Source organism: Cyprinus carpio, chromosome B1 (genome assembly GCF_018340385.1).
Source record: "Cyprinus carpio isolate SPL01 chromosome B1, ASM1834038v1, whole genome shotgun sequence".
Lineage (NCBI taxonomy): Eukaryota > Metazoa > Chordata > Actinopteri > Cypriniformes > Cyprinidae > Cyprinus > Cyprinus carpio.
The window spans coordinates 16,655,915-16,681,370 of record NC_056597.1 but is presented as its reverse complement, the minus strand read 5'-3'; the positions used below and the strand labels follow the sequence as shown (position 1 = coordinate 16,681,370).

The 25,456-nt window shown below is 36.1% G+C and overlaps 2 protein-coding genes across 24 annotated transcripts in view; one reads left to right on the top strand and one right to left on the bottom strand.

Moving 5' to 3' along the window:
* The window catches only part of ank2a (ankyrin 2a, neuronal), a 62,596-nt gene extending 55,939 nt beyond the window's left edge, over nt 1-6,657 (top strand). For all 17 annotated transcript variants that reach the window (XM_042716762.1, XM_042716767.1, XM_042716761.1 and 14 more), the window contains 3 exons: nt 3,069-3,233; nt 3,372-3,545; nt 4,799-6,657. In XM_042716762.1, the coding sequence (XP_042572696.1) occupies nt 3,069-3,233; nt 3,372-3,545; nt 4,799-4,819 (360 nt within the window). In that variant the 3' untranslated portion in view covers nt 4,820-6,657. The remainder of the gene's footprint in view (nt 1-3,068; nt 3,234-3,371; nt 3,546-4,798) is intronic.
* A 57-nt stretch (nt 6,658-6,714) lies between these two features.
* camk2d2 (calcium/calmodulin-dependent protein kinase (CaM kinase) II delta 2) overlaps nt 6,715-25,456 on the bottom strand; it is a 35,881-nt gene continuing 17,139 nt past the window's right edge. The window contains exons 5-22 of one of the 7 annotated variants that reach the window (XM_042716770.1): nt 24,847-24,912; nt 24,262-24,334; nt 23,723-23,825; nt 22,374-22,457; nt 21,720-21,814; nt 21,412-21,534; nt 21,216-21,299; nt 20,628-20,670; nt 19,121-19,161; nt 17,449-17,508; nt 14,810-14,854; nt 14,653-14,701; nt 14,247-14,345; nt 12,518-12,538; nt 11,347-11,422; nt 10,989-11,083; nt 10,632-10,892; nt 6,715-8,218 (exon numbers count right to left, since the gene is read on the bottom strand). In XM_042716770.1, the coding sequence (XP_042572704.1) occupies nt 10,651-10,892; nt 10,989-11,083; nt 11,347-11,422; nt 12,518-12,538; nt 14,247-14,345; nt 14,653-14,701; nt 14,810-14,854; nt 17,449-17,508; nt 19,121-19,161; nt 20,628-20,670; nt 21,216-21,299; nt 21,412-21,534; nt 21,720-21,814; nt 22,374-22,457; nt 23,723-23,825; nt 24,262-24,334; nt 24,847-24,912 (1,399 nt within the window). In that variant the 3' untranslated portion in view covers nt 6,715-8,218; nt 10,632-10,650. Of the gene's footprint in view, nt 8,219-9,923; nt 10,893-10,988; nt 11,084-11,346; nt 11,423-12,517; nt 12,539-14,246; nt 14,346-14,652; nt 14,702-14,809; nt 14,855-17,448; nt 17,509-19,120; nt 19,162-20,627; nt 20,671-21,215; nt 21,300-21,411; nt 21,535-21,719; nt 21,815-22,373; nt 22,458-23,722; nt 23,826-24,261; nt 24,335-24,846; nt 24,913-25,456 lie in introns of those variants that run through there. The other 6 variants (XM_042716772.1, XM_042716771.1, XM_042716774.1 and 3 more) reach the window with 6 other exon arrangements.

The following is a 25,456-nucleotide window of genomic DNA, read 5'->3' as shown; positions in this document are numbered from 1 at the left end:
GTCTATGGGACAGTCTCAAGCCTCCGTGTTTTCATCCAAAATATCTTAAATTGTGTTCCGAAGATGAACTGAGCTTTTACGGGTTTTGAACAACATGGGAGTAAGTGATTAATGACAACATTTTCATTTTGGGGTGGAGTATCCCTTTAATTCGTACATCCATTCGCCCTTTCATCCATCCATCCACCCTTGCATCTGTCTACCCATTCATTCATTTGTTTATTCATTCATTCATTCATCCAACCATCCATCCATCTGTCCACCCTTTCATCCATCCATCATCATTCATCCTTTCACCCTTTCATGCTTCCATTCATTCTTAATTTCAATTCACCCTTTCAATCAGAAAGAATCAGAATCAGAATCTGACAGAGCTTTATTGCCAAGTATGCTTGCGCATACAAGGAATTTGTTTTAGTGACAAAAGCTTCCAGTACACAGAGACAGCAACACACACACACACACAAAAAAAATTGCAAATAAATAAATTGTATTAACAGTTGTGCTATAGATGATAATGGAATAGATTTGAGTAAGATGCAGGGATGTACTAGGATGGAGGGGTAACAAATAAGTATAAGGATATTGCACATTTTTATTGCATGAGTGGGGAACATTTAACTGTTCATGATGTAGATTGCCTGGGGGAAGAAACTGTTCTTGTGCCTGACTGTCCTGGTATTTGTGGCTCTGAAACACCGGCCAGATGGCAAAAGTTCAAAGATGGGGTAACTTGGATGTGAGGGATCCAGAGTGATTTTCTGAGCCCTTTTCCTCAATCTGGATGTATACAGTTCTTGAAGGGTGGGCAGGGGAGCACCAATAATCCTTTCAGCAGTCAGAACCGTTCTCTGTAGTCTTCTGATGTCTGATTTTGTAGCTGAACCAAACCAGACAGTTATTGAAGTACACAGGACAGACTCAATGACGGCTGAGTAGAACTGTTTCAGCAGCTCCTGTGGCAGGTTGAACTTCCTCAGTTGACGAAGGAAGTACAACCTTTGTTGGGCCTTTTTAACAATGGAGTCAATGTGATTGTCCCACTTCAGGTCCTGAGAGATGGTGGTTCCCAGGAATCTGAATGACTCCACTGCAGCCACAGTGCTGTCTATGATGGTGAGTGGAGGGAGAGCAGAAGTCCACTATCATCTCCACTGTTTTAAGAGTGTTCAGCTCCAGGTTGTTAAGACTGCACCAGACAGCCAGCTGCTTAACCTTTTGTCTGTAAGCAGACTCGTCACCATCCTGGATGAGACCAATGACTGTTGTGTCATCTGCAAACTTCAGGAGCTTGACAGAGGGGTCTTTAGAGGTGCAGTCGTTGTTGTACAGGGAGAAGAGCAGTGGGGAGAGAACACATCCCTGAGGGGTATCAGTGTTGATGGAGCAGCTGTTGAACATGAATTTCCCCAGTCTCACTAGCTGTTGCCTATCTGTCAGAAAGCTGGTGATCCACTGACAGATAGAGCTAGGAACAGAGAGATGGGTCAGTTTGGTCTGGAGGGCTGTTGGGATGATGGTGTTGAATACCGAACTTAAGTCCACAAACAGGATCCTCACATAAGTCCCTGTTTTGTCCAGATGTTGCAGGATGAAGTGCAATCCCATGTTGATTGCATCTTCCACGGACCTGTTTGCTCGGTAAGCAAACTGCAGGGGGTCTAGTAAGCGTCCAGTGATGTCCTTCAGATAAGCCAGAACCAGTTTTTCAAACTACTTCATGACGACAGACGTTAGAGCCACAGATCTATATTCGTTAAGTCTTGTTATCTTGGGTTTCTTTGGAACAGGGATGATGGTGGAGCGTTTGAAGCAGGAAGTCACTTCACACAACTCCAGAGATCTGTTGAAGATCTGTGAAAAGATGGGGGCCAGCTGGTCAGCACAGGTTTTCAGAAAGGCTGGTGTAACGCCATCTGGGCCTGGTGCTTTTCTTCTTTTGTTCTTCCTGAAGACCTGGCGCACATCATCCTCACTGATTTGAAGTGCAGAAGGCGGGGAGAGGGGGATTGCAGGAGGTGTTAACGGTTGTGTAGGGAGATGGTCAGAATGTGTGTGTGGGGTTTCAAATCTACAATAAAACTCATTCAGGTCGTTAGCAAGTCTTTGATTTGCCTCAGTGCAGGGGGATGGTGTCTTGTAGTTAGTGATGGCTCTCAGTCCTTTCCACACTGAAGTTGAGTCGTTGGAAGTAAACTGGTCCTTTTAGCCACTCTAATCTCTTTGTTCAGTGTGTTCCTGGCCTGATTGCACAAGACTCTGTCCCCATTTCTGTAGGCATACTCTTTGGCCTGACGAAAATGTCTGAGTTTTGCTGTAAACCATGGCTTATTATTGTTGAATGTTAAATAAGTCCTGGTAGGAATGCATATATCCTCACAAAAACTAATATAGGATGTCACAGTCTCAGTGAGTTCGTCCAGATCGGTGGTAGCAGCTTCAAAAACACTCCAATCAGTGAGGTCAAAACAAAATTGTAAATCGTGCTCTGTTTCATTGGTCCTTCTCTTCACAGTCTTTACTGAAGGTTTAGCAGATTTAAGTTTCTGCTTGTAGTGGGTATAAGATTGGCTTTATTAAAGTCACCAAGAATGATTAAAACAGAGTCCGGGTGTTGTTGTTCTGTCTCTGTGATCTGATTCAATCATCCATCATCCTTTCACCCTTTCATCCATCCATCCATCCATTCATCCATTCATCCTTTCATTCATTCATTCATTCATTCAGTTATCCATCCATCCATCCATCCATCCATTCACCCTTTCACCCTTTCATCCACCCTTGCATCCATCTACCATTCATTCATTCATTCATCCAACCATCCATCATCCATCCATTCACATTTTCATCCATCCATCCATCCATCCGTCCGTCCACCCTTGCATCCATACACCCATCCATAAACCCTTGCATCTATCCAAACATCCATTCACTCTTTCATCCATGCATCTATCTACACTTCCTTCCTTCCTTCCTTCCTTCTATCCATCTGACTGATCAACAATGGATTTATGCTAAATACATTATATCCATACAAATTTGTTTATCTTACTCTCTCACCTTCTCAGGTGACCAGGAAGGTCATTCGACGATGTGTGTCATCTGATGGGGTGGAGACAGAGCAGGTGAGGATGGAGGGCTCCCCCCAGCAGCCTGTCAATGTGGCATCGGAGGATGGATACTCAAAAGTAATAAAAAGGACAGTACTGAAGAGCGAAGGACATGAGACAGAGGTATGTGATGCTTTGATTACTTAATCATGTAATGAAATTAAAACTAAAACTAAATCAACTTAATCTAAGTTTAATGAAATCACTTAATCAAAATATAGCCATTTAATGAGTTTTGCTAAATGTTTTATTTCATTTCAGGTGACTTTCCATGAACAAGATGGCATGTCATCTTCAAAGGGTGAATCTGCTCTAGGTCAAGAGGTCAGACAGGTGGTCCAGACAAAGATGGTACATGGAGAACAGCTGGAAAAGCTTGAGGGGGATCCTTATCTTGCCTCAGACCTGCCCTCAGCCCGGGAGGACTTCACCCAGGTGAGCTGCCAATCATAGCAGTCAGTTCTGACATCTGTAAAACATCAGATTTTAAAGATTAGGGTCATTTTAATGAGGAAAAGTGCAGAATTACCACTGTCCTAGTATTATACCTGTAATATTTAATATACTTTCACAGTTTGTTCCAGTTTATCAGCTTTTTATGTTATGCAACCAGAAACCTGTGATAAAACTATATTAATGCCATGGCTGGTCCTGAGAAAGTAATTACATCTGTGACTAACAGCTGTTCTGACTATTATAATATAATTTATAATATGTAATTTAGTGTTTAATGTAGTGTGTGCCTCATTCCCTCAGGCTCTAAGCTACTTTGGAGGTTTTAGGAAGGTGCAGATTCCTCGAATGGTAGAGCAGGAAATACAGCAGCCTGATGGATCTGTGATCAGGAGGTTTGAGAGACAGGCATGGTGTTTGTGTGCATTAGCGTGAAAGTGTGTGTATGGGGCAAGTAGAAGTAAAAAAAAAAATTATAAAATCTAAACTATTCAAAAGTTTGGGGTTAGTATGTTTTTTAAGCCTCAAGGCTACATGCTCACAAAGGCTACATTTATTAGATCAAAAATCTAAAAATATAAATATTTTGAAATATTATTGCAATTAAAAGAAATTATATTGCAATTTTATATTTCAATATTTTTTTTACTTGTATTTTATTCCTATGGTGGTAAAGTCTTCAGTGTCACATGATCCTTCAGAAATCATTCTAAAATGCAGATTTGGTGCTTAAGAAACTTTTATTTTCAATGTTGAAAATGGTTGAAAATATAATAATTTTGTGGAAACTGACATAAAGCAACATAATTTAGTTGATAATAGTAAACTTTAGTGTAACTTTTGATCAATTAAAATGTATCTTTGTTAAATAAAAGTATTTTCTAAACCAACAACAACAACATTAAATCTTACCCAAATGTTTGGTACTGTATGTAATAATTTATGCAAATGTTCTGTAGAGGTTGAATTGGGAATTTTAAATTTCTATATTTGGCATTGGTGTGTATATTTGTTAATAAAGCATGTCTTTACATTTTATTTCTCTCTAATAACATTTTTCTTCCTCTCTCCTATCAGTCTTCTGAATGCACACTTAAAAGAATCTTATATGTGTACTTGCATCTTAAATGTACACTTAAAAAGAAAAATTCATGTTTTTTCCCACTTTGAACTTTTGGAATAGACATAAAAGCACTGATTACCCTGTTTCTTTCTTTATTTCTTTCTCACTCAAGGACGAGGATGCAGAAGTCTAGGACCCACAGGAGATCAGTAGTGAGGGATGCTGGGGGACAGAAGCAGGTGTGCGTGGAGCAGATAGACGATCGGTCTGAGCCCCATGACAACCTACAGCATCACCTCCATCACCTCATTCACCACTACTGTGCCCAGAACGACTGAGAGGAAGAGAGGGAGGAAGCCGGTGAAGTCTGAGTGATGGGTTTCCCCCTTCATTTTCCTCTCCCTATCTCCATCGCTCCTCTCTTTGAGCCTGTCTGCTCTCCTAACCACTCCTATGCACCATGCTCATGCAATCCCAGAGTGCACTTCACTCCTGCCACTTCTAGTCTTCCTGTCCAATGAAACTGGATGTTTGCCCAGTTTGTCAATGGACAATATTTTCTCTCTCCTTATTTTCCCCAGTTTACCACAAGTGTTTCTGTCCTTCGTTGTGACCAAATGGTGTCCTTTCCTTTCCTTTCCTTTCCTTTCCTTTCCTTTCCTTTCCTTTCCTTTCCTTTCCTTTCCTTTCCTTTCCTTTCCTTTCCTTTCCTTTTAAATCCCTAGTTATAACACCAATGAACACACACAAAATTCACAATAACCAAAAACGTTTTTATCAAAAGAGAGAAAAAAAAGACCACATCATGACATGCTATTTTAATCTCAACGGTTGAGATGTCTGAAAACTTCTTGCCTTCTTTATCAGCTGTTGGGGTATCGTGTGTCAAGTGTATTCTATCCATGGAGATTATATATAATATGCATTTTTAAAATGACAGTAGATCACATTAGCCACCTGTAAGGATATTAGCAGGCATGCTTAGCTAGCATCAGTCACTTATTAATAACAGACTCTTTCTGTGGTTAGACGACTGTCATTTTTCTGTCTTTTTCGTCTCGCCTCTCTCTTTGTGTCTGTGATCTGTAGCAATTCTAGTCGTCGTCATCACATTTCAGTGCAGCTTTTTGTGTTGTAATAGAACTCATTAACATGCGCTTTATGGTTTTAAACTCACTTTAGCAAGCGTTTCAAGAGGGACTCAGGAAGAAAAGGTGGAATCAAATTCATGTAATCAGTTACACATATTCTATTCTATTTTTAACTGAATCTGAATTTATTCATTTCTTTACGTATGTGTTTTTGAGTGAGTGTATATGTGTGAAATCAGAAATGTGATTTTTATTTTCAAATTATATTAATTTTGTTCTGTACATATTGCTCAATATCAGTATGTGTCGAGGAATCTTGCTCTGAGGTGTTTATGATGATGAATGCTTTTAAAATCGTACTGGTTTCAGAAGTGAGCATAAGGGATGTTTTTTTTTTTTTTTTTTTTAAAGAATGTTTTATTTTGATGTATTTCGTTTTTATTATACATAAGTGGGAGTATTCTCTTTATGATTCCCCAAATCACAGGTTGGCTTCAGATGAGATTGTTGGGAAGGAGAGTGTACCATGTGATATTCGATTGACTTTTCCTTTAAACTGCAGATTAATACAGCTGTGTTAGCAGAGGTTGTTTTTTGCTGCTGATCTGAGGCCAGCTCTGCTTTTTCCCCCTTATAATAATTTGCGTTTGGGAAATTGGCCCCGGAACAGCATTTCAAAAGTCATCCTCTAAACTGAGCAATGTCATTAAGTTGAACACTGCTACTACTTTCACTGTGACTGGACCACGTTTGATTTACTGAATCTGCATTCTATGTCTGTGGAGATAAGAATATGCATATATATATAGTACATAAATATCTATCCATAAAGGCATGTATTAGTTTACCTTATGACTTTTAAAAAAGACATTTAAACACCATACCTTTGCTGCAGTGTGTCTATATGGCTGAACGAGAATAAAAGTGTATAAGTGTCACACTACGGTCATTATTTAATGGTTGTGTGTGAAGAAAAATCTGAAACATGACATCGTGCTTACAGTACATATCACACCTTTATTGTATTTTTCATTAAATATGGTGATTTGCTAGCGCCACCATGGCAACAAATTATGTCGTTCACATCCTCATATTGGCGTTGAGGTTCTGTAAGTATCAGCAGAGGAAATGTCTTTAAGAAGAGAAAAAGGAGCACGGAGAAAACGGAAAGCATGGTGTTGGCATAGTCCAGTAGTGGTGAGGTTTTTCCTCAAGGAAGACCATTCCATTCCGACATCACCTTCTATGACATCATCTTCCGATTGAGTGGCGTACAGACACTATGTCGCCACTAGGGGCAGTGTGCATGCTTGTAAATCAGGCTCGGCTCAATTTCGCTCTTCTTGCCATGGGCGAAAATAATGTTGGGATAAATAAAAAGAATGATAAAGAAAAAATGATACATGTAGTTTCTCATAAGCTACTTGTATTTCTTTTTCTCATACAGCCATGATATAAAGTCAAAGGATAATATTTTCACAGCCACTCAATAAAGGAAAATTAAGCTACATCGATCTGAAAGTAGAGTGATACTTCTAGATATGTTTGGTCGTAATGATGATAATCGCTATTATCATTACCACATCAGATCCTTATGATATTGATAGAAATAAACAATTTGATAAGGAAACCATGAATTACACAACATAAACAAGAGCAAAAAGAAACAAATTATAGCATGGTCATTCCAAAAAATAGTCCTCCATGCATTACCCAATGCTTGTCAATGTCTGATGTATCATATATGCTACATTTCTTTGATATCTGTTTTTTCATTTTTTTTTCGTATTCTATGACATAAAGGTAAACATACAGTCCATATTAGTATTCTGCAGTTCTCTTAAATCAAATAAAGTAAATCAGAATCTTTAAGGAGCCAAACATTGTAAGCTAGCGAATATAAACAAAGCTTTTTGACAGCATTTACTAAAATGTTTAATTTTGCTGTAAGCCAGAATTTAAAGTACGTATTTTTAAAAGTTTCCTATAAGGTTTTTTTTTTATTTTTTTTACGATTTTTGTTTTATCATTTTTTATCTGAACGATCACGACATATGTACATCACCAGAACAATAGCAAGCTCAATATTAACATTCTTATCTTTCAAAATTTGATATATTGCACACACATAAATAGACATAAAAATACAGTACAGACTTGGGGAAAGGTGATTCTCTTTACATATCTATACATTTAAAATGCATACCAAAACAGCTTAAAAAAAAGAAACAGAAAATAAAATGTTAAAAATACACTCCTTTTAATAATGTCCATATATGCGAATGGCCCACAGGTTTTGGTGTAGGTGATGACCTTTAGCAAAAATGTTTGAACTATCTGGTCCATGTGTGATAACATGTAAACGACCCTCGAGGGGGGAGGGGAGAGGGGCGTGGTTGTTGGGCTTAGAAGACACACCTCCAGCTTGACTGACAGACAGTTGGGTTTTTGCTGATGGTTTCTCCTCAGTTGGGAAAAATTGAAGCTTAATATTCCATTAACTATAAAATATACACACAAACAAACACACATCAATAACATTTAGAAATAAGCATGATATTAAATTAGAATTAGCAAATCCCACTAAATTACGAAGTAATGTTAATGTGATATTACTTCAGTTTGCCCAAATAAGCCACAGGGAGCAAAAACAGTTCACAACATATCAAGCCTCAAGTCATTAGTTCTGTATATGTGTCCTCAAATATATGCTACTATTAAAAATGGTGAATGTTTTTGAAGGAAGTTTATATATATATAATATTGTTCAATATCTTTAAAATAACTGTTTTTGTATTTTAATACATTTAAAAATATAATTTATTCCTGTGATGGCAAAACTGAATTTTCAGCAGGCATTACTTTCATTCAGTGCCATATGAAACTTCAGAAATCATTCTATTGTGCTGATTTTGTGCACAAGTAACATGTCTTATGACTATGAATGTTAAAAACAATTGTGCTGCTTTCATTTTCTTTTTCATTTTCATTGAACTGAATTTTAATTGAATTTGTTTCAGGAGCCTTTGATCAACAGAAGATTCAAAAGAACAGCATAAAAACAAAAAATAAACGTACTACAAATTAATTAAATAAAAATGTACAATTAAAAAATAGAAGTCTTTTGTAACATTATATGCTTATGGTCAATTTAAAGGTATAGTTCACCCAAAAATGAAAATTCTGTCATTAAAGGGATCATCGGATGCCCATTTTCCACAAGTTGATATGATTCTTTAGAAACTTAATGAAAAGTCTGTAACATACTTTGGTTAAAATTTCTCAATGGTAGTGTAAAACAACACCCTTTTTACACTGTCAAAAACAGCTCTGTTCACAGCGACCCATTTCGGTGAATGTCCCTTTAAATGCTAATGAGCTCAGCTCACCACGCCCCTTTCTTCTGTGGAGTGAGGAGCCATTCTCATGAAACTGTAAACTTTAGCTGCATTTAGCCGCTGAACTGGCTAACTAGCATGTTACTGGGAAAGGCAATTTGCAAAGATTCATAAAAATACTTAATACTTCTGGAGGTGAAGCTGGATCACAAATGATTTGCGCAAACATAAACGCATTAAGGTAGATTGGGGGGTGCATTCCCTTCAAAAACAAATGTAATCTACTGCGTCTTTAGCCGATGCGTGTGCACAGTCATGAGTTCATTGGAACTATGCATGCACATTGGCTGGTCTAGCCTGAAAAATAAGCTTTTTAAATGCTATTTGAGCATAAGAAACAACATTCATAGGGCAGTTCAAATTAGATTTTGTTGCTGATTTGAAATATGTAATTTAAAGCTAGCATGGCGTACGCTCTTCTGTGTCAGCCGCGCTGCGCCGATGCACTGTTTTCTTTTAAACCAAAGCGTAAATACATGGAAAAAACTTATCCTTGTGACACGGCTGACACAGAAGAGTGTACGCTGCCTGCGTACTTCTCAGATTTGCCAAAATGGCACTACGCTGATTTGGAGAGACACAGAGGGGAGGAATTGTTGAATAAAGTCAATATTTTTGTTGTTTTCATGTACAAAAAGTATTCTTGTCGCTTCATAACGTTACGGTTGAATCACTGATGGCAGATGGACTATTCTGACGATGTCTTTCATACTTTCCTGGACCTTGGCACTGTTATTTATTTGGCAGTCTATGGGATAGTCACAAGCCTACCGTTTTCATCCAAAATATCTTAAATTGTGTTCTGAAGATGAACGAAGCTTTTACAGGTTTGGAATGACATGGGGGTAAGTGAATAACGACAAAATTTTCATTTTGGGAAGGAGTATCCCTTTAATCATGAGTTCAGTGAGCAGTTTTTGAGATTTCAGGATTCCCTCATTCATTTAGATAGTATTTGGTCTTGTTTGAGCTGCCTGGATGTGTTGCAAATATGGTGGCCGAGGGAAAGGACTTTTCTAGAAAGAGACTTTGGTCACTCTGCCAAGAATCTCAAAACAGCCTGATCTGAGAAAGTGATCATTATTATTGGGGATTTAAAAAAAAAAAACCAATAGGTGGATTTATATCATTATAGGGTCGATGCACATTTATGGTCAAACAACATGTAAAAGTGAATTTTTTTTGCATCCGATGACCCCTTTACTCACCCTCATATTGTTCCAAACCCGTAAGACCTTCATTCATCTTTGCAACACAAATGAAGATATTTTTGATGAAACCCAGTCTTACGGGTTTGGAACGACAGGAGGGTGAGTAATTAATGACAGAATTTTCTTTTTTGGGTGAACTATCCCTTTAATACATCCTCATTGAATAAAAGTATATGTGTTTAAAATGTTGATTTCTTGAAAGGTCAGACTCTGCAGAAACCTTTTAAAATTAAATGATAAAAAACCTTTTCACACACTGTCCTGAGAATGACCCTTTTGTGATCATGAACATTATTATCGCATACATTGAACAGTAGCGACGCTCTATGAGTCGTACTTGATGGGCACGCTGGGGGCTCCAGAGCGATGGAAGTGTATGTTCAGCCATTTGCCATCTCGGCGGTGCCAGACGCGGGTCTCCTCTGACTGCATGGTGCGTGGCATCCCACTGCCATCCATGTACTGGGTCAGGCGGATGTACGCGATACATGCTGCATCCTCCCCAATCAGGTGCACATGGGGGTTCAGCAGGATAGTGTGTACAGGTTTATTACCTTTGGACAGTGCTAAAGGAGATTACAAAGAAATACCGTGATCAAAATACTGTTGTAAAACTATATTCTTTTTAAATTTTGTGTGTGAAAAGATATGGATCTAGATACCATTCTCAAAGTAGAACCTGTGGAAGTCATGCCCCTCCACCAGGTTTCCCAAAGCTTCTGGCTCAAAGGAAGTAAGACCAGGATCGCAAATCTTTCTGTGAGATAAAGAGTAGAAAGTAAAGCTAAAAGTCTTAATTGGTCTGCAGACATTGGTAAAAAAAATAAAAAAAAAGCACTAGAAGTCTTCCAATTTCTGCCCATCAAAAGCTGTAATTAAGTGAGGCTTGGATCTAAATATAGAAGGAGAGCCTGTTGTGAAAAGGTGACCATTAAATATAATCTCAGTAATCAAGAGAAAATAAGGGAATGTATTAGCATTCTGTGGTTGGCATAGCAACAGGTTTGACCGTTCACTCACGCGTAAGCCTCAAAGTCTCCGTTGTTGATGGATTCAATCAGCTGTTCAGTAACCTTTATGATCTCCTGCTTTCGAGCTGAAACACACAGACACGTCTAGCGAGTGAGTCAGACACCCTCACAGCATGAGAACCAATATTATTATTCAACATCCCAACTCATTTCAAAACTTGTCTGAACTTATGCAATCCACAAAATGCAAACCTTTGTTTAGAAAGCACCAGACAAAATTTACAGTGAACCTTTATAGCTTCTGTCTTTGCAGGTTGGCTTCAGGGCTGGGCGATATATTAGCAATGAATCATATATATCGTGATTTTTATTACATGACATTTACATTACATTTCTTAAAAAGTCTGTAATTAGACTGTCTGTAATTAGTTTCACAATCATCTAAGAAATTTGTATCTAAACTTCATTAATGTTAAGTAATGTACAAAATGTTGACAGTGTTGGTAAGTTTGATTCATTGATTTCATTGAATCAATTCAAAACTGATTGAATGATTCTTTTGCGTCAACGTTCCTGCATGGCATAATAAATATAGGTGCTGTAATGTATTAGTTTACAGATGCATTTAAATATACATTTTCTTGTTCATTTAGTGAAAAACCATGGAAAACTGGACCTGACTACTTCTATAAAACTTTTCTACTTCTATTAACATATTGGCTGTTTATTAAAGCACATATTCTGCATCCCTACCCAATTCCTAAACTTAACAACTACCTTACTATTAATAGGCAGCAAATTAGGAGTTTATTGAGGCAAAAATCTGAGTTAATGGTTTGTTAATGGTGTGAGTTGGACCTTAAAATAAAGTATGACAGAAAAAACTCCATCCCCCTGCCATTTCAGAGCAAATGCTTTCTGTAAATATTGAGATATATAGATTTATATGAGATTTTAGAAGAGGTTATATCGCACAGCCCTAATTGGCTTACACATAGGTTGTGTGAATTTTATATAATGGCTATGTACAATCTGTAGTTGTTCCGTTTTCTTCATTATTAACAAAAGGCAATTTTGACACTCGATAAACAAAGGGCACCCAAAGGAAAGCGTATTCCTAGTACTCCTAGTGCTCTACGATGAGTTTCAGAATGAGCAGTGTTTACTGGTAGAAAATCACAGGCAACACTTTCATTCAAAGTATCAAAGTTTAAATTTACCTTTATTGATAACTTGGCAAGCTAAGGGACAGCAAAGAGATGGCTCATAATTGGTCAAAAAGACAATTTCTTATGAAAGCACCAAATAAAACTAGTGCAATGTATCTACATCTACTGATGATGACATAATAACTTCAGCCCACCGGGCAAAAAGACGTTAAATGTACTTTGTACTTTTAATATTTAACAGTTCATTTAATGTGAAATATTAATTATATCATTAAATCACTCATTCTCCAGCACTGAGTTTATGGTGTCTGCAAATTAATAGATGAAAAGAAAAAAAGGCATGGATACGTCTTCTAGCTGATGTCTTTCGCCCGGAAGGCACTGAATAACAAATGAGATGGAAAAGGGTTTGCGGCTTTCAAATGAGAAAAAAAGGACTTTACTTTTCTTCAGAAAAGCATTCCATCTAATGCTTGTTTTCTATTACAATGGACATGCTTTGTAACATGGGGCCTTCGACCTTTTTTCAACATCGTTTTCATTATTCAGCATAATGCCGCTGTTAGCATATGTGGAAACACCATTCTCCTCTGTGTTTCACAAGATATCAGAATGTTTTTTATAAAAAAAAAAAATAACAATAGTAAACGAATCAGTTAGTGGGATTAACATTTTAAACATTTAACATTAATTTCTAAATCTATTTGAATTATTCATGTGAAACACAGAATCTAGACAAAATGCTTTTTGTCTCATGGTCATGTCAACATAAAGTGCAAACAGAATCTGATGTTGAAAAACACGTATTGTCCTTTCAATACTGGTTTAGGTCCATTCAGTATTACTGAGCTTAAACAAATCCAAAGTTGGTCTATTTGTTTAAATATACACAAATAAATCTAGATTTTTTTTCAGGTTGGATTGGTGGGAAGGGGGAGCGATACTAAACAGAAGGAGCAAACATCAGGCTCTCGGGCATGGAGCAGGATGGGATACCGGAGCAAGTACACTCCTAGTGCAGTGGATCTCTCCGTATTGGGAATGTTGGGTGCAATACAGGATAATGCAAACTCTATTCCTAGGACACAGGGGCAAAAGATCAACTGAACAGTCTTTTCAGTGAGAAGAGGGTTGTTAGTGGTGCAACCGGAAGGCCTCAAGCACCTAAAAGAGGGGTGATAGGAGGTAGTGTGTTTTTTTTGTGGGAAGTATAGAGAGCTATTGTTTTTCTCTACATATAGAGAGTTTTTGAGACAGTGAGAGGGTGTCTTTTCATGAAGAGCACATTGAAAGAACGTTCTGGTACTTACACATTAAAACCTGATTTCCCATCGACTTGAGCATCTCTCTACTGATTCAGAGATTTGCTTTTAATCCATCAGGCCTTTCTAACACATGCTACACACATCTATGTCTCCCTCTCCTTCACAGACTGGAGTTGGTGTTTTTTACTTGAAAACCAGATGGATGAAATGGTTTCAATGCTAGGCTAAATTAGAGTTTGATGTGTTCTTTATAACTATTGTGATTTATGATATTATTGGCCTTAAATGCTCAGTCCGTGAAGAATAGGCAGACACAAACGTGTGTCTGATAGAAACAGCTGGATGGATTAAAACATTTGGAGCACTGATGAGGAATGAAGTTTGGAGTTGTCAATTAAAAAGAATCCTCAAAAGGGCAGAATTGATTTGTTGATGGGGCCTCTCGTTCATACAAGGATTTGAACGACGTTAGGGGAGGACGGGGTGATTTTGTCTCCTGCCCATTACGGACTTACTCTGCACCGAGGAGTTGGGCACCTGCTTGGGCTCAGAGTTTTGCGGGCCGCCCGCAGGTTGCCAGATTGAATTAATGCTGAGGTTTCCAAAGCGTCTGGCTGTACATTGAACCAATGAGAGGAAGAAACAACAGGAGCAGGACAAATGAAAAAGAAGACATTTTTAAATAGCACACTCGACAAGAAATACTGAAACAGACACCCTTAAGTGGGGAAACGAACGAAGGATAAAGGGGAGGAGAGAATGGCTGCAACGGACAATACGAATTTGTTGGGGAAAATAAACAAGAAAGAGTGTACACATGACTGAGGAGAAGCACAGATGGAAGATATATTGAGGAGGGAAAACAGCAACAAATGGCACGTCTACGGGCAGACACATGGCCGGGGAAACGCCAAGCTTTACCTTTAAGGTCCTCATCCTCGATAGTTGTGTTGGCACTCTCTGTAGACTCCTGGAGAAATGTGAAAGAATACATATGAATGACCTTCAAACTGGACACAGTCTCATTTGGTATCGCTATTTTCAATACACCTCCGCTAACAAAAATGCGTCATATTACCTTGTTTCTGTCCACTGGGTTGTGGATCACGGTAGTTTGTGGCTCCTGAAATAGTGAAAGGGAATGAAAAAAGATCATTATTTCTATATGGAAAAGAAGCTTGATAAAGCATAATGGCACATAATGGCTGTGTACCAGACACAACATGCATGGAATTGCAAATGACTGTTCTCAGGCATTAAATATAAATACAAACAACTAAATAAATCCAACAAGCAAAACGAGGCTATCAGAACAGAGTCTCATTACTCACATGTGCCCTGTATGATAATGCAATTGGACCCCCATCCAAAACACACACACACACACACACACACACACACACACACACACACACACACACACACACACACACACACACACACAGCCTTCTTCCTCCCTTTCATGCTGAAAGTTTTCCATGCATAACGCCAGTGCTTTATATATAACTCAATCATCAAGTATCTTAAGTTAATTCTCTATGCATGTGCATTTGTCCTCTAACATTTTGGAAGTAGACTCATTAGTCATATCATTATTTTCTAAAATGGCTCCTAATCCAGTTCAGCTCATGCAGAGATGGAAAAAAATGTCCAATTTGTTTGGAGTATAATTGGATCTGGCATAGCTTTAAAATATATTTTTAGCAGGCATTTTCTTACCTAAGCAACTTAAATTGAAGTGCAATCATGTGCACACATACAATACCACATAGCAATTACCAAAAGCACAAGGAATAGCAAAAGCATTTAGCTCTAACTGCCCCCATACAGAAATCAGATATATGGCAAATATTACATGCAAAACATATACAAAATATATTAAATATATGATCAATAATTCAGCATTGATATAAGAAATCTTTCCTGAGGACCGAATCAACATATTAGAATGATTTCTGATGCAAAACCAGGGAAAATATAAGTGTTTTTATTGTATTTTGATCAAATAAATGCAGCCTTGATGAGAATGCGATAATACTTTCAAAAACGTTTGATTGGTAAACCATGGACATATATATTACTGTATATGTCTTTTAAATGCATAGCTTGCCATTTATCTGATTTGCTGTTTATGGTAATTACTAAATAAATCGCAAGAAATTCTATAGATTTTGTTTAAGTTTTAACATGTTGTATGACTCACTGTTATGAGGTGATCCCTAGGTCACAGACACATACACACACACACACACACACACACACACACACATACTGACAGATACAATGTTATTAATCAGCCTGGTGGCCTTTAAGCAGGACTAAGCGGAACTGATGATGTCTTGTCTAATGTCCACCAAATTAGAGAAGATTACATACACACACTTGTCATTTGTCTAAGAAACATCACCCACTGAGTGCCTGTGTGTGTGTGTGTGTGTTTGACAGAAGAGAGAGAGACAGTCTATGTGTGTCAGTACGAGTGCGTCACAGTGTCGTCAGTCTGAGAGACATTTGTTTGCATGCATGTCTGCGTCATTATGGAAGGCAAATAATGACAAGCTACAGACAGCAAAGAGCTCCAAGCGTACGACCCTATCAAAGCAATGCTAACACCAGCCATGCACTGCAAAATATTTACTCCAATACATCAATTATGCATCTGCCAGATAAAGACAATCTGATTAAACAAGATTAAGATGTAAACAAATGGGAAATACAAATGGGCAAAAATAGTAGGCCAATGGCAATACACCATGACTGTGCAAGCAAAACCACAAGCGTTGTATGGATTTTTGTGCTTGAAATGCCATAAAACTATATCATTGCAAAACATCAAGTAGCAGCAGTCACTTTTGATGTTTCAAAGACAGTTTGATTGAATACAACCATAAATTTCCTGGAATTAAGAGTTAAAATGGAATAACAACACGTGTGACATAAAGGTGACATGAGAGATGAGTAATATCATGCAAGGACTCTGAACTTTGGTTGGACGACACACCAACAGTGCCAGATTTACAAACCCTTGATTTTCCTTGCATATGTTGTCTTTCATTTTAGCTTGATATGAAAATATGAAGTTCACATGATTTTAGGTTGGTTTATATACCTTAAAAATAATGTACTCAGTTTAAGGCATAAAAGTGATGCAGTAGCTTATTAGCATTAGCATGAGCAATCTAGACAAACAATGGCAAAGCTGTTCCAAAATATAGGCAGCAACATTAGGCAAAATCCTAAGGCAGCATTATAAATATCCTTTTAAGACAAACCAATCCCAGAATGCAATGCAACACAAGAAATACTGAATTAAAATATATGTACTGTATGTACTAAAACATGAAAAATAGTTGGTTGTAATTAAGTACAACCAAATTAAAATTTCAGTATTTCACCCAACATCTAGGTATATGTTTTCTGCTTGTGTTAGCTTAGCAACATGCTAACATTTATATATTTTGGAATCAAATGTGAATCGTATAATTTGCTTTATGCAGGAACGACATTTGTGTTCATTTGATCACTTATGAGAATGTTTGATAGTTGCCTTTGAAACTAGTTGCCTATGTAGGTAATAGACAATAAGGCAGCTCACTGGGTTTTGGAACAGAGCTATTTTGTTATTGTGAAAAGGTAAGCAAAACTGGCTTGTTGGTTACAGGGGCAGGGTCTACAGGGGTGATGTCATGCAAGGGGCGGGGTTGTTGTTGTGGGTACCAGTGCTGGGGCAGGGCCTGTGTCTTTGGGGCTGCTGGCTAGGTTGGTTTTGTTGTTAACCTGCAAGTAGGACGAGGAGCAGATCACACATTACCAAATATCACACTGATGGGGTCTACTGCATCACACTGGGGTTACAAAATTACACAAGACTGGGGGACAACAGGAGTGCTGTGACAGGGCATCCAAAACTAGAAATACACAGATATACTGAGGAACACAGATACACGTGAGGGAGCTGATAATGGATCTGACAAACAGCAACTCACAAACAAAAATTGTGCACATATATTGTGCCACAAATAACAAAAAGAATTGAATTATAAAATTAAAGGTCCTGAGATTTTTTTCCAAATTAATTAATTAATTAATTATTTTCTGTTTTTTGTTTATAAATGTACTTTTTATACTTACCATATACCAAAATTGCACCCATTTACTTTCTTATTGCATGTTTCTGCATTAAGGTCTTATGTCGACAGATTCATTGGTGCACAATACCCCCCACCATTTTTTTTTATTTATTTAATAATAAAAAATATATATATTTATAATATTAATTAAAGTGGCCAGTGGGCTACTTCATAATGTTAACCAAATCACCAAATACAAATATTTAAATACAAGTCCCACCACTATATATTTTCAAGTGGAATATCCTGTTTAAAATGTCACATTATAAAAGTAAAATAGATTGTGATTGGCAATGCACATTATTAATATTTTTTTAACAACAACAAATATATTTTTAAAATAACTTATATACTTTAACTTATTTTAAAAAAAATATGTTGCCCAATTATTTAAAATTTTTCTTATGTAAAATCTGATAAGGACATAAAAGACACATGAGTGACACGTGACAAACCAACATCACATTTTTTTTTACACAGTATGAATTGTTTTAGAAGAAATGATAAGAAAATTAAATTGTAGAACAGAGAACAAATTGAAACTCAGGAAATGAAACACACTGGGGAAAAAGTATGGGGCAAATTCACTAAACAGTATTTCAACACAAAAACCTGCATCTTTTGTGCTGTCTGGCATAGTGCTGTTCCATGTATTCAAATTAAGTAAATGTTCATTTTAGGAAACAAGTCCTCATTTCTACATTAGGCTTATTTAGATTGCAAGATATTTCTAATGATTTGCATTCAGAAGAAAAAAAAATGTTTGTCTGCATGGTGTCCGTACTTTTTACATGATTTGCATAATTTTTTTATTGAATCCCTAAAAATCTTTTTTAGTGAATTCCCACCATAAAAATTAAAAACAATCCACAATCATATACATTCATATACACATTCAAAATTAAAAGTAACAATAATTCAATTTAATCTAAACATTTTATTAATGACTGAAAGGTCCAAATAAATTTTTATTGCCAGAATGTAAACAGTTTCCTAAATAAAACCTGAAAATTGGAATTGAAATGGAATTGATCAAAATGCCACACAGCACTCTAATATATTAACTATATTGTTGTTGAATTGGAAACTGATCCAATTAAAGACCTCAGAATTTCTGGAAAAATGTCCAAAAAACAAAGGCAAACCTAAAGAATGCACAATGTTCTGCTGCAAGATTATTCTCAGGCACTGCCAAGTACTGATGTTCTTTATACATCTTAGTTTTGCCAAAAAATGAATAGGAAACAGATTTAACCCACCTTCACACCATCTGCCTTCTTGTTCAACAAGCTCTTGGCTGCTGTTGGATGAAAAATAAAAGGAAACCGTGATTATTTATGCATAATAACACTATAAATCCATGAAGGCGCATGCAGCAGGCATTCTGGGATTATTGTTCTCCTTATTGTGTCACAAGACCTCGGGCAGGAGAAACAATTCAAATAATTCATTTTTAGAATAGAAACTCTTGGTATACAAATGCAAGGCTAAGGGATCGAAAAGATTAAACCCAGGGCACAATTTAAACCAAAAAAAGTAACTCTATTTTTAGAGGATGTGTGTTGTAGGATGTGTGATATACTGTGTACAGTTTTCTCACAGTCTGTGGCTGTAATCTCCTCATTGGTAAACAGGAAGATATATAAAATTTCCCTTTTTTACCCTAAAATAACAGAAATCATCCTATTAAATATATTTAATTACTTTTACAAATGTCATGATAATTTAACTGTTGTGCTATGTGCATAGATATTGTAAATATATAATATAATATAATATAATATAATATAATATAATATAATATAATATAATATAATATAATATAATATAAAAAATCAGATTTTTTTTACAAAATAGCATACAAATATATTTTACAGCCTTCAAACATAAATAAAAGTAAAAAAAAAAGAAGCGCACACACTTGCCCTCGAAAAAAAGAGTTGCTTTAGAATACAGATTATTACAAATTAAGTGCAGACGACCATACACAGCTACAGTATTACGCTGAATCTAAGCTTTCTATCATTTTATTATAACATGTTTCCATCATATGCAAAAAATGCTAAACCTATGGATTATACCTTATATATAAATGTAACATTCCAGGATGTACATGAACATATCCAGACAGAAATGTAACCAGAAAATGATCGAGCATTCAAAATACTTCTATGAGCAAGACAAAAAACATTTATTCTCCCAATAACTAAGAATTATTATATTGTGATTACATTCATAAAGTACTTGTTTTTTAGTTTATTAAAGAAAATGCATATTTGCCGTTAAAATTTTCAGTTTTGTTTGTTTAAATCATTGCATCTAAGTTCAAGACTAAATGCTAGTTGACATTATGAATGTAATCTGTTTGATTCCATGCAAACAAGGGTAATTACTATCTCAGAGTAACAGGGAAGTGTGTCAAACAAGCAAACCAGCTCACTGGTTAGAGTAAAAACACATCCCCTTCTTATGTCCAAACAGACTCTTACCTCACAGGACACACAGGACCCCCCCAAAAAGAGATAAAGCAATGATAAACAGGAAAGAAATGTTAAATAAAATGTCTGAAAAGGTGTACTTTACCACCTTGTTTTGTCTAAAAAAAAAATAAAGAATAATAATAAACAACAAATTAACTGTAAAATAACCAGTAACAAGATTAATGAAAAATAACATTATGAGAATCATGTTCACATATAAGAAGATAAAAAGAAGGGAGTTTAAACACACGCATTCACACATACAGGTCAGCAGAGCCAGACATACCTGAGAAGTTTCTTGTGACCAGGAGAGTGGTCAAAATTGCACCCTAGTTGCAAGAAGTTTTGGAAATTAAAGAAAAGGAAAAAAAAAAACAAGCAAGAGAGAAATGAAAGAAAGAATAGTACAGAAGCAGAAGCAACTGCAGAAGCAATGTATACCCTTATTTTCATAATGTATTTGGAGGATTGCTAGAATACCTGGTCAGCTTTGAGCATTGCAAGTAATCTTTACATTACATAATCTTTTGGAGTTTTTAGGAAAATTAAATAAGTAATGTGTGTTACATTTCTGGCAAATACTATTAAAAACTTTCCCTTCCTCACAAAATCACTTGGCCCAGTGTTACCCTGCTGGTAGATTTATCAAATCAAACTAAATTACACATAACTAAACTGTTTTCTTAAATAATTGGCAATTATAATGTAATTAGTATAACAAGATAGAGAGTAATGCAATAAGAATCTTTCTTGCAAGCACTAAAGAGGTAAATGCATAGTTTTTGAAACTCTGAACTAAACTGAAGGTGTTTAGAAAGCTGAAGATTGATCATAGGACATGTAGATGTTTAAAGAAAGTCAGACCAAAACTAACCTTGAGTTTCCTTCTGGCATTGAATTTCTTCAAGCACTCCACGGTTTCCTGTCTGTGCATCATAGAGGCTACAGTGGAGCGTTGCTACAGAAAGAGACAGAATGATTACAAGTCATTAGTAAGGATTAGGAAATTCTTTTGTTGTATATAAAGAAGCATGCATGTTAGTATGTGTGTGTGTTGTTAAAACACATACGCAGATCCAGGGGTGTTTGAGGGCTTCGGCAGCTGTGATGCGCTTAGAAGGATTGATAGTCAACATCTTATTAATCAGATCTTTAGCTTCAGGGGTCACTGTGTCCCACTCAGGAGAAGGAAACTACATACAGACATAAGACACAACACAATAATCCATGAATTTATAAGCATTGGAAGCCAAGGAACTGAAGATGACATCATCAGAGTTTTTAGCAATATAATCTCATGTTGCATTTGTAGCTGTAATAGCTTTAATAATCTTGTAGTGAACACTGTGCAGGCAAATCATTGGAAATTCAGACTCACGTCATATGCACCAGCCTTAATCTGCTGATAGAGGCGATGCTGGTCCTCATCCCAAAATGGTGGATATCCAACCAGCAGAATGTAGAGAATCACACCTATAAAACACATCTACTATTACGGCCACATTCAGAGAGGAATATTCTTCAAACAAATACTTGAATATCAAATAATCTGGTCATAAATTGTACTTAATCAATTATATTCAAACACTGAGTATGGAGGAATCAAATGAACATGATACTCTGGTACTACTATATTTTTTGAACATCTACCATAATAAAGATGACAGTCCCGAGGTATGATGCATGATTATGGTAATAATTCAGTACCATTAAGAAAGCACCATGGTATTACCATCTAACATCTTTTTTAAATGGGAAGAACTTCCTGATGGTGAATTTGAATAATTGTGCAATCATTTTAACATCAAGGCTAAATTGAAACATTCATTCAACTGCTTGAATTGGACTCACTAGTTTTAAGCCTAAAAACAGAAAGACAATTTACCAGGGACACTCCATTTAGCTGATTAGATTCAATGCTGCTTAAAAACTCAGGCTGCAATAATTTAATAATCAGTTTATGAGCTTCAACAGTGACATGCATCACCCGGACTCATGAGTCTGATATTTTTGTGACTCATTCATTGCTTACCGCAGGCCCACATGTCCACCGGTTTGCCATAAGGATCTTTCCTCAAGACCTCTGGGGACAGGTACCCTGGAGTACCAGCAAAACCTGAACAGAGAGAGCAGTTTGGAGAAATAAGGGAGCAGTTTCTACAGGTTTAAATTATTATTTTGTAGAATCTTTAAAAGTGTATTTTGCCCAGTTGGCATGTACTCTATAAGCTTAGTCATGCAAAAATGTTTACAGCAAAATTACTAATAAAACAGTGTTCTCTATAAAATTCTGATTTTGCAGCCTCAACTGATCCTGATAACGTACTAAGCAAGAACTATTTTTTGTAGCAAACTTGTTTTAATTAAATACACTTCATTATAAAAAAGTACTCTTAAATGCTGACATACACCATTCAAAAGTTTGGGGCCTGTAAGACTTTTTCATGTTTTTAAAGTCTCTTATGAAAAAGGTTGCATTTATATGATCAAATATACAGTAAAACATTAAATTGTTATTCTTGTTCATATTACAAATTTAAATGAATGTTTTCTACTTTAATATATATTAAAATGTATTTATACCTGTGTTGTTAAACTAAAACCATTAAACCATTAGTTAAACTAAAACCATTAAAAAAAATACATTTTCGTTATTTTACTTTGGCTAGTTGCCAAGATAACAATGTACTAAATGTCCTAAAATAACTAAAATTGAACATTTTTGCTCAATAAAAGTATTATTATTATTTAAAAAAAAGACATACTGGCCCCAAACAACTGAACTTTTCTATTTAAAATAGAATTAATATAATTATTCAAACTGAGCATACTCCAAATCCATTAGCATATTTATTGACATATCAGTTAATACTTACTGATATAAAAACTTACATATACAATTTATTTGGAGTATTTCTTTATTGCACAATGCACATTTCTTAATATAACGCCTGAGTGTTTTAATATCACTACTAATAAGGATTGTATGATCTATAATATCAGACTTTAAATGCAAGATATTTAAAGTGTACCTGAAGTGTACTTGCAATAGTTCCACTTTAGCACAATCAAATATACTTAAGTATATCTTTAGCTGGACTTCCGCCCAATTAAAGTGCATTAAGCACAAAATTAGTTATTCCAGTACAGCAGACTTTAAATATTCCAGTTTAATATTCCAAAAGTAAAACTGCATGGAATTTTTATTAAGCACATACAGTACATATATAAATGTATTTGTAGTATACTTACAGTAGCACAAAATGAATGTATTTCAAATACATTTTAGGTTTTTTTTGTTTTGTTTTGTTTTTTTCACTAGGGGAGTATTCAAAACTAATTCAAACTAATAATAATCTATCTATTTTTTGTGGTACTTACCAAACCATGCCTGCTGGTCACCCTGGACCTCTATGGCCAAACCAAAGTCAGCAAGCTTAACTGCTGCCCCCTTCATCTTACTGGCCAACAGCAAGTTCTCAGGCTTTAAGAACAGCATAGAGACACACAAGCATATCACCAAATGGTCTTAATTCTCCCTTAGGTAATGACTTTTCAAAAAGTAGCTATTTACTGAATAAAGGTTTTTTTAACAGCAGCCATGCTATGATGACTCATTCCTCCTCAGCAGGTTGAAAGACATTTTGGCCAAAGAACAAAAAAGCTAAATCTGTCAAAGTCCGAATTGTATCTGCACAGATGTGGATTGATTTTCACTAACTTAAAAGGCTTTGTGAAGATTTCAGTTGATGAAAGGATAAAATATTAGATTCTCAGACACAGCAAGGCTATTTTCTGTTAGACAATACAAGATCTGGCTACGTCAGACTGTGCTAAATTTAGCACTGGACTGTGCTACATTGAGCACCACTGTCTGGAGAAGCATAAGTGTGTGTGTGTGTGTGTGTGTGTGTACTGACCTTCAGATCCCTGTGGACGATCCCATTAACATGGCAGTGATGAACGCTCTCCAAAATCTGCTGAATGCAGTGACTAAGAGAGAGAGAGAGAGGCAATGAAAGAGAAAGGTAAGACAGAGGGGAAGTGTGACAAAGGCAAGCGGAAGGAACACAAGTAAAAAAATCAAGCAACATAATTAGTAAAAAGAGGAACTTAGAGGAAAATAGAGATAATAGGGAATTTATCAACCTTTATGAAGTAAAAATGCAGTTGTGGAGGATTGTACATAGAATTATACATTCATGAATGCATGCAGTCATTAGTCATCTATAAATAACATGCCCCACACTATCTTGTCCAGCCCCAAAGACACACATGCACATTTTCCTTTACACATGCAAAATTACACTGAAGGAGGAGAGGCTGTAAAGGCAAGCAGTGTATAATTTATCATCGGTATAAATAACTCGCGCACAGAGAAACAGGTTCACAAATGTGTGCGACCTAAAAGAACTGTCTGTAAGCATATTTTATGTAGAACAAACTTGACGTTATGAATGTTCTAATGCGCTACTGTTATAATGTGTCTGTCTGAATGTTCTTACCTTGCATCAGCCTCACTGTAGTACTCTCTTGCTACAATGTCTTCAAACAGCTCACCTCCAGTAACCCTGAGGTCAAAGATCAGTATGTAAAGTTTTTTTTTTTTTCTTTTGCTACATGCTTTCATAAAAGCAATGTAATTTCTTAATATGTTTCAATCCTAAAAGTCCTGAAGTCAGATTCAGCAATCAGAGAAGTCACTGTTACCATAGAAATGGCAATTACCATAGTCCCCACAGTGGGGAGTTTTTGCAAGATAGCGGTGGATAGTTAGACTGTAGAGTAGAGTAACAATAGACAGTATGATGGGGGTAGACAGACCATTATGGTGACAATAAATTTGGTGTCTGTGGAAAAGCACACTGAAGCAAAGAGATCCCTTGTGAAAAAAGAAGCATGCTTTAGCAATGAAAAAAAAAGTACATATCACAGAAATAATATACTTTTAAATAATATACTTAGTTGTGAACTGCACACTTGTTATTTGTTTGTTATTGTTAATGTCATGCATTTAAGTATATTTGTAATTACACATTTGTTATAGGACATTAGAATTTAGTACATTTAAAATAATTTAACTTTAAACTTACAGATGAAATTATATTACATTAA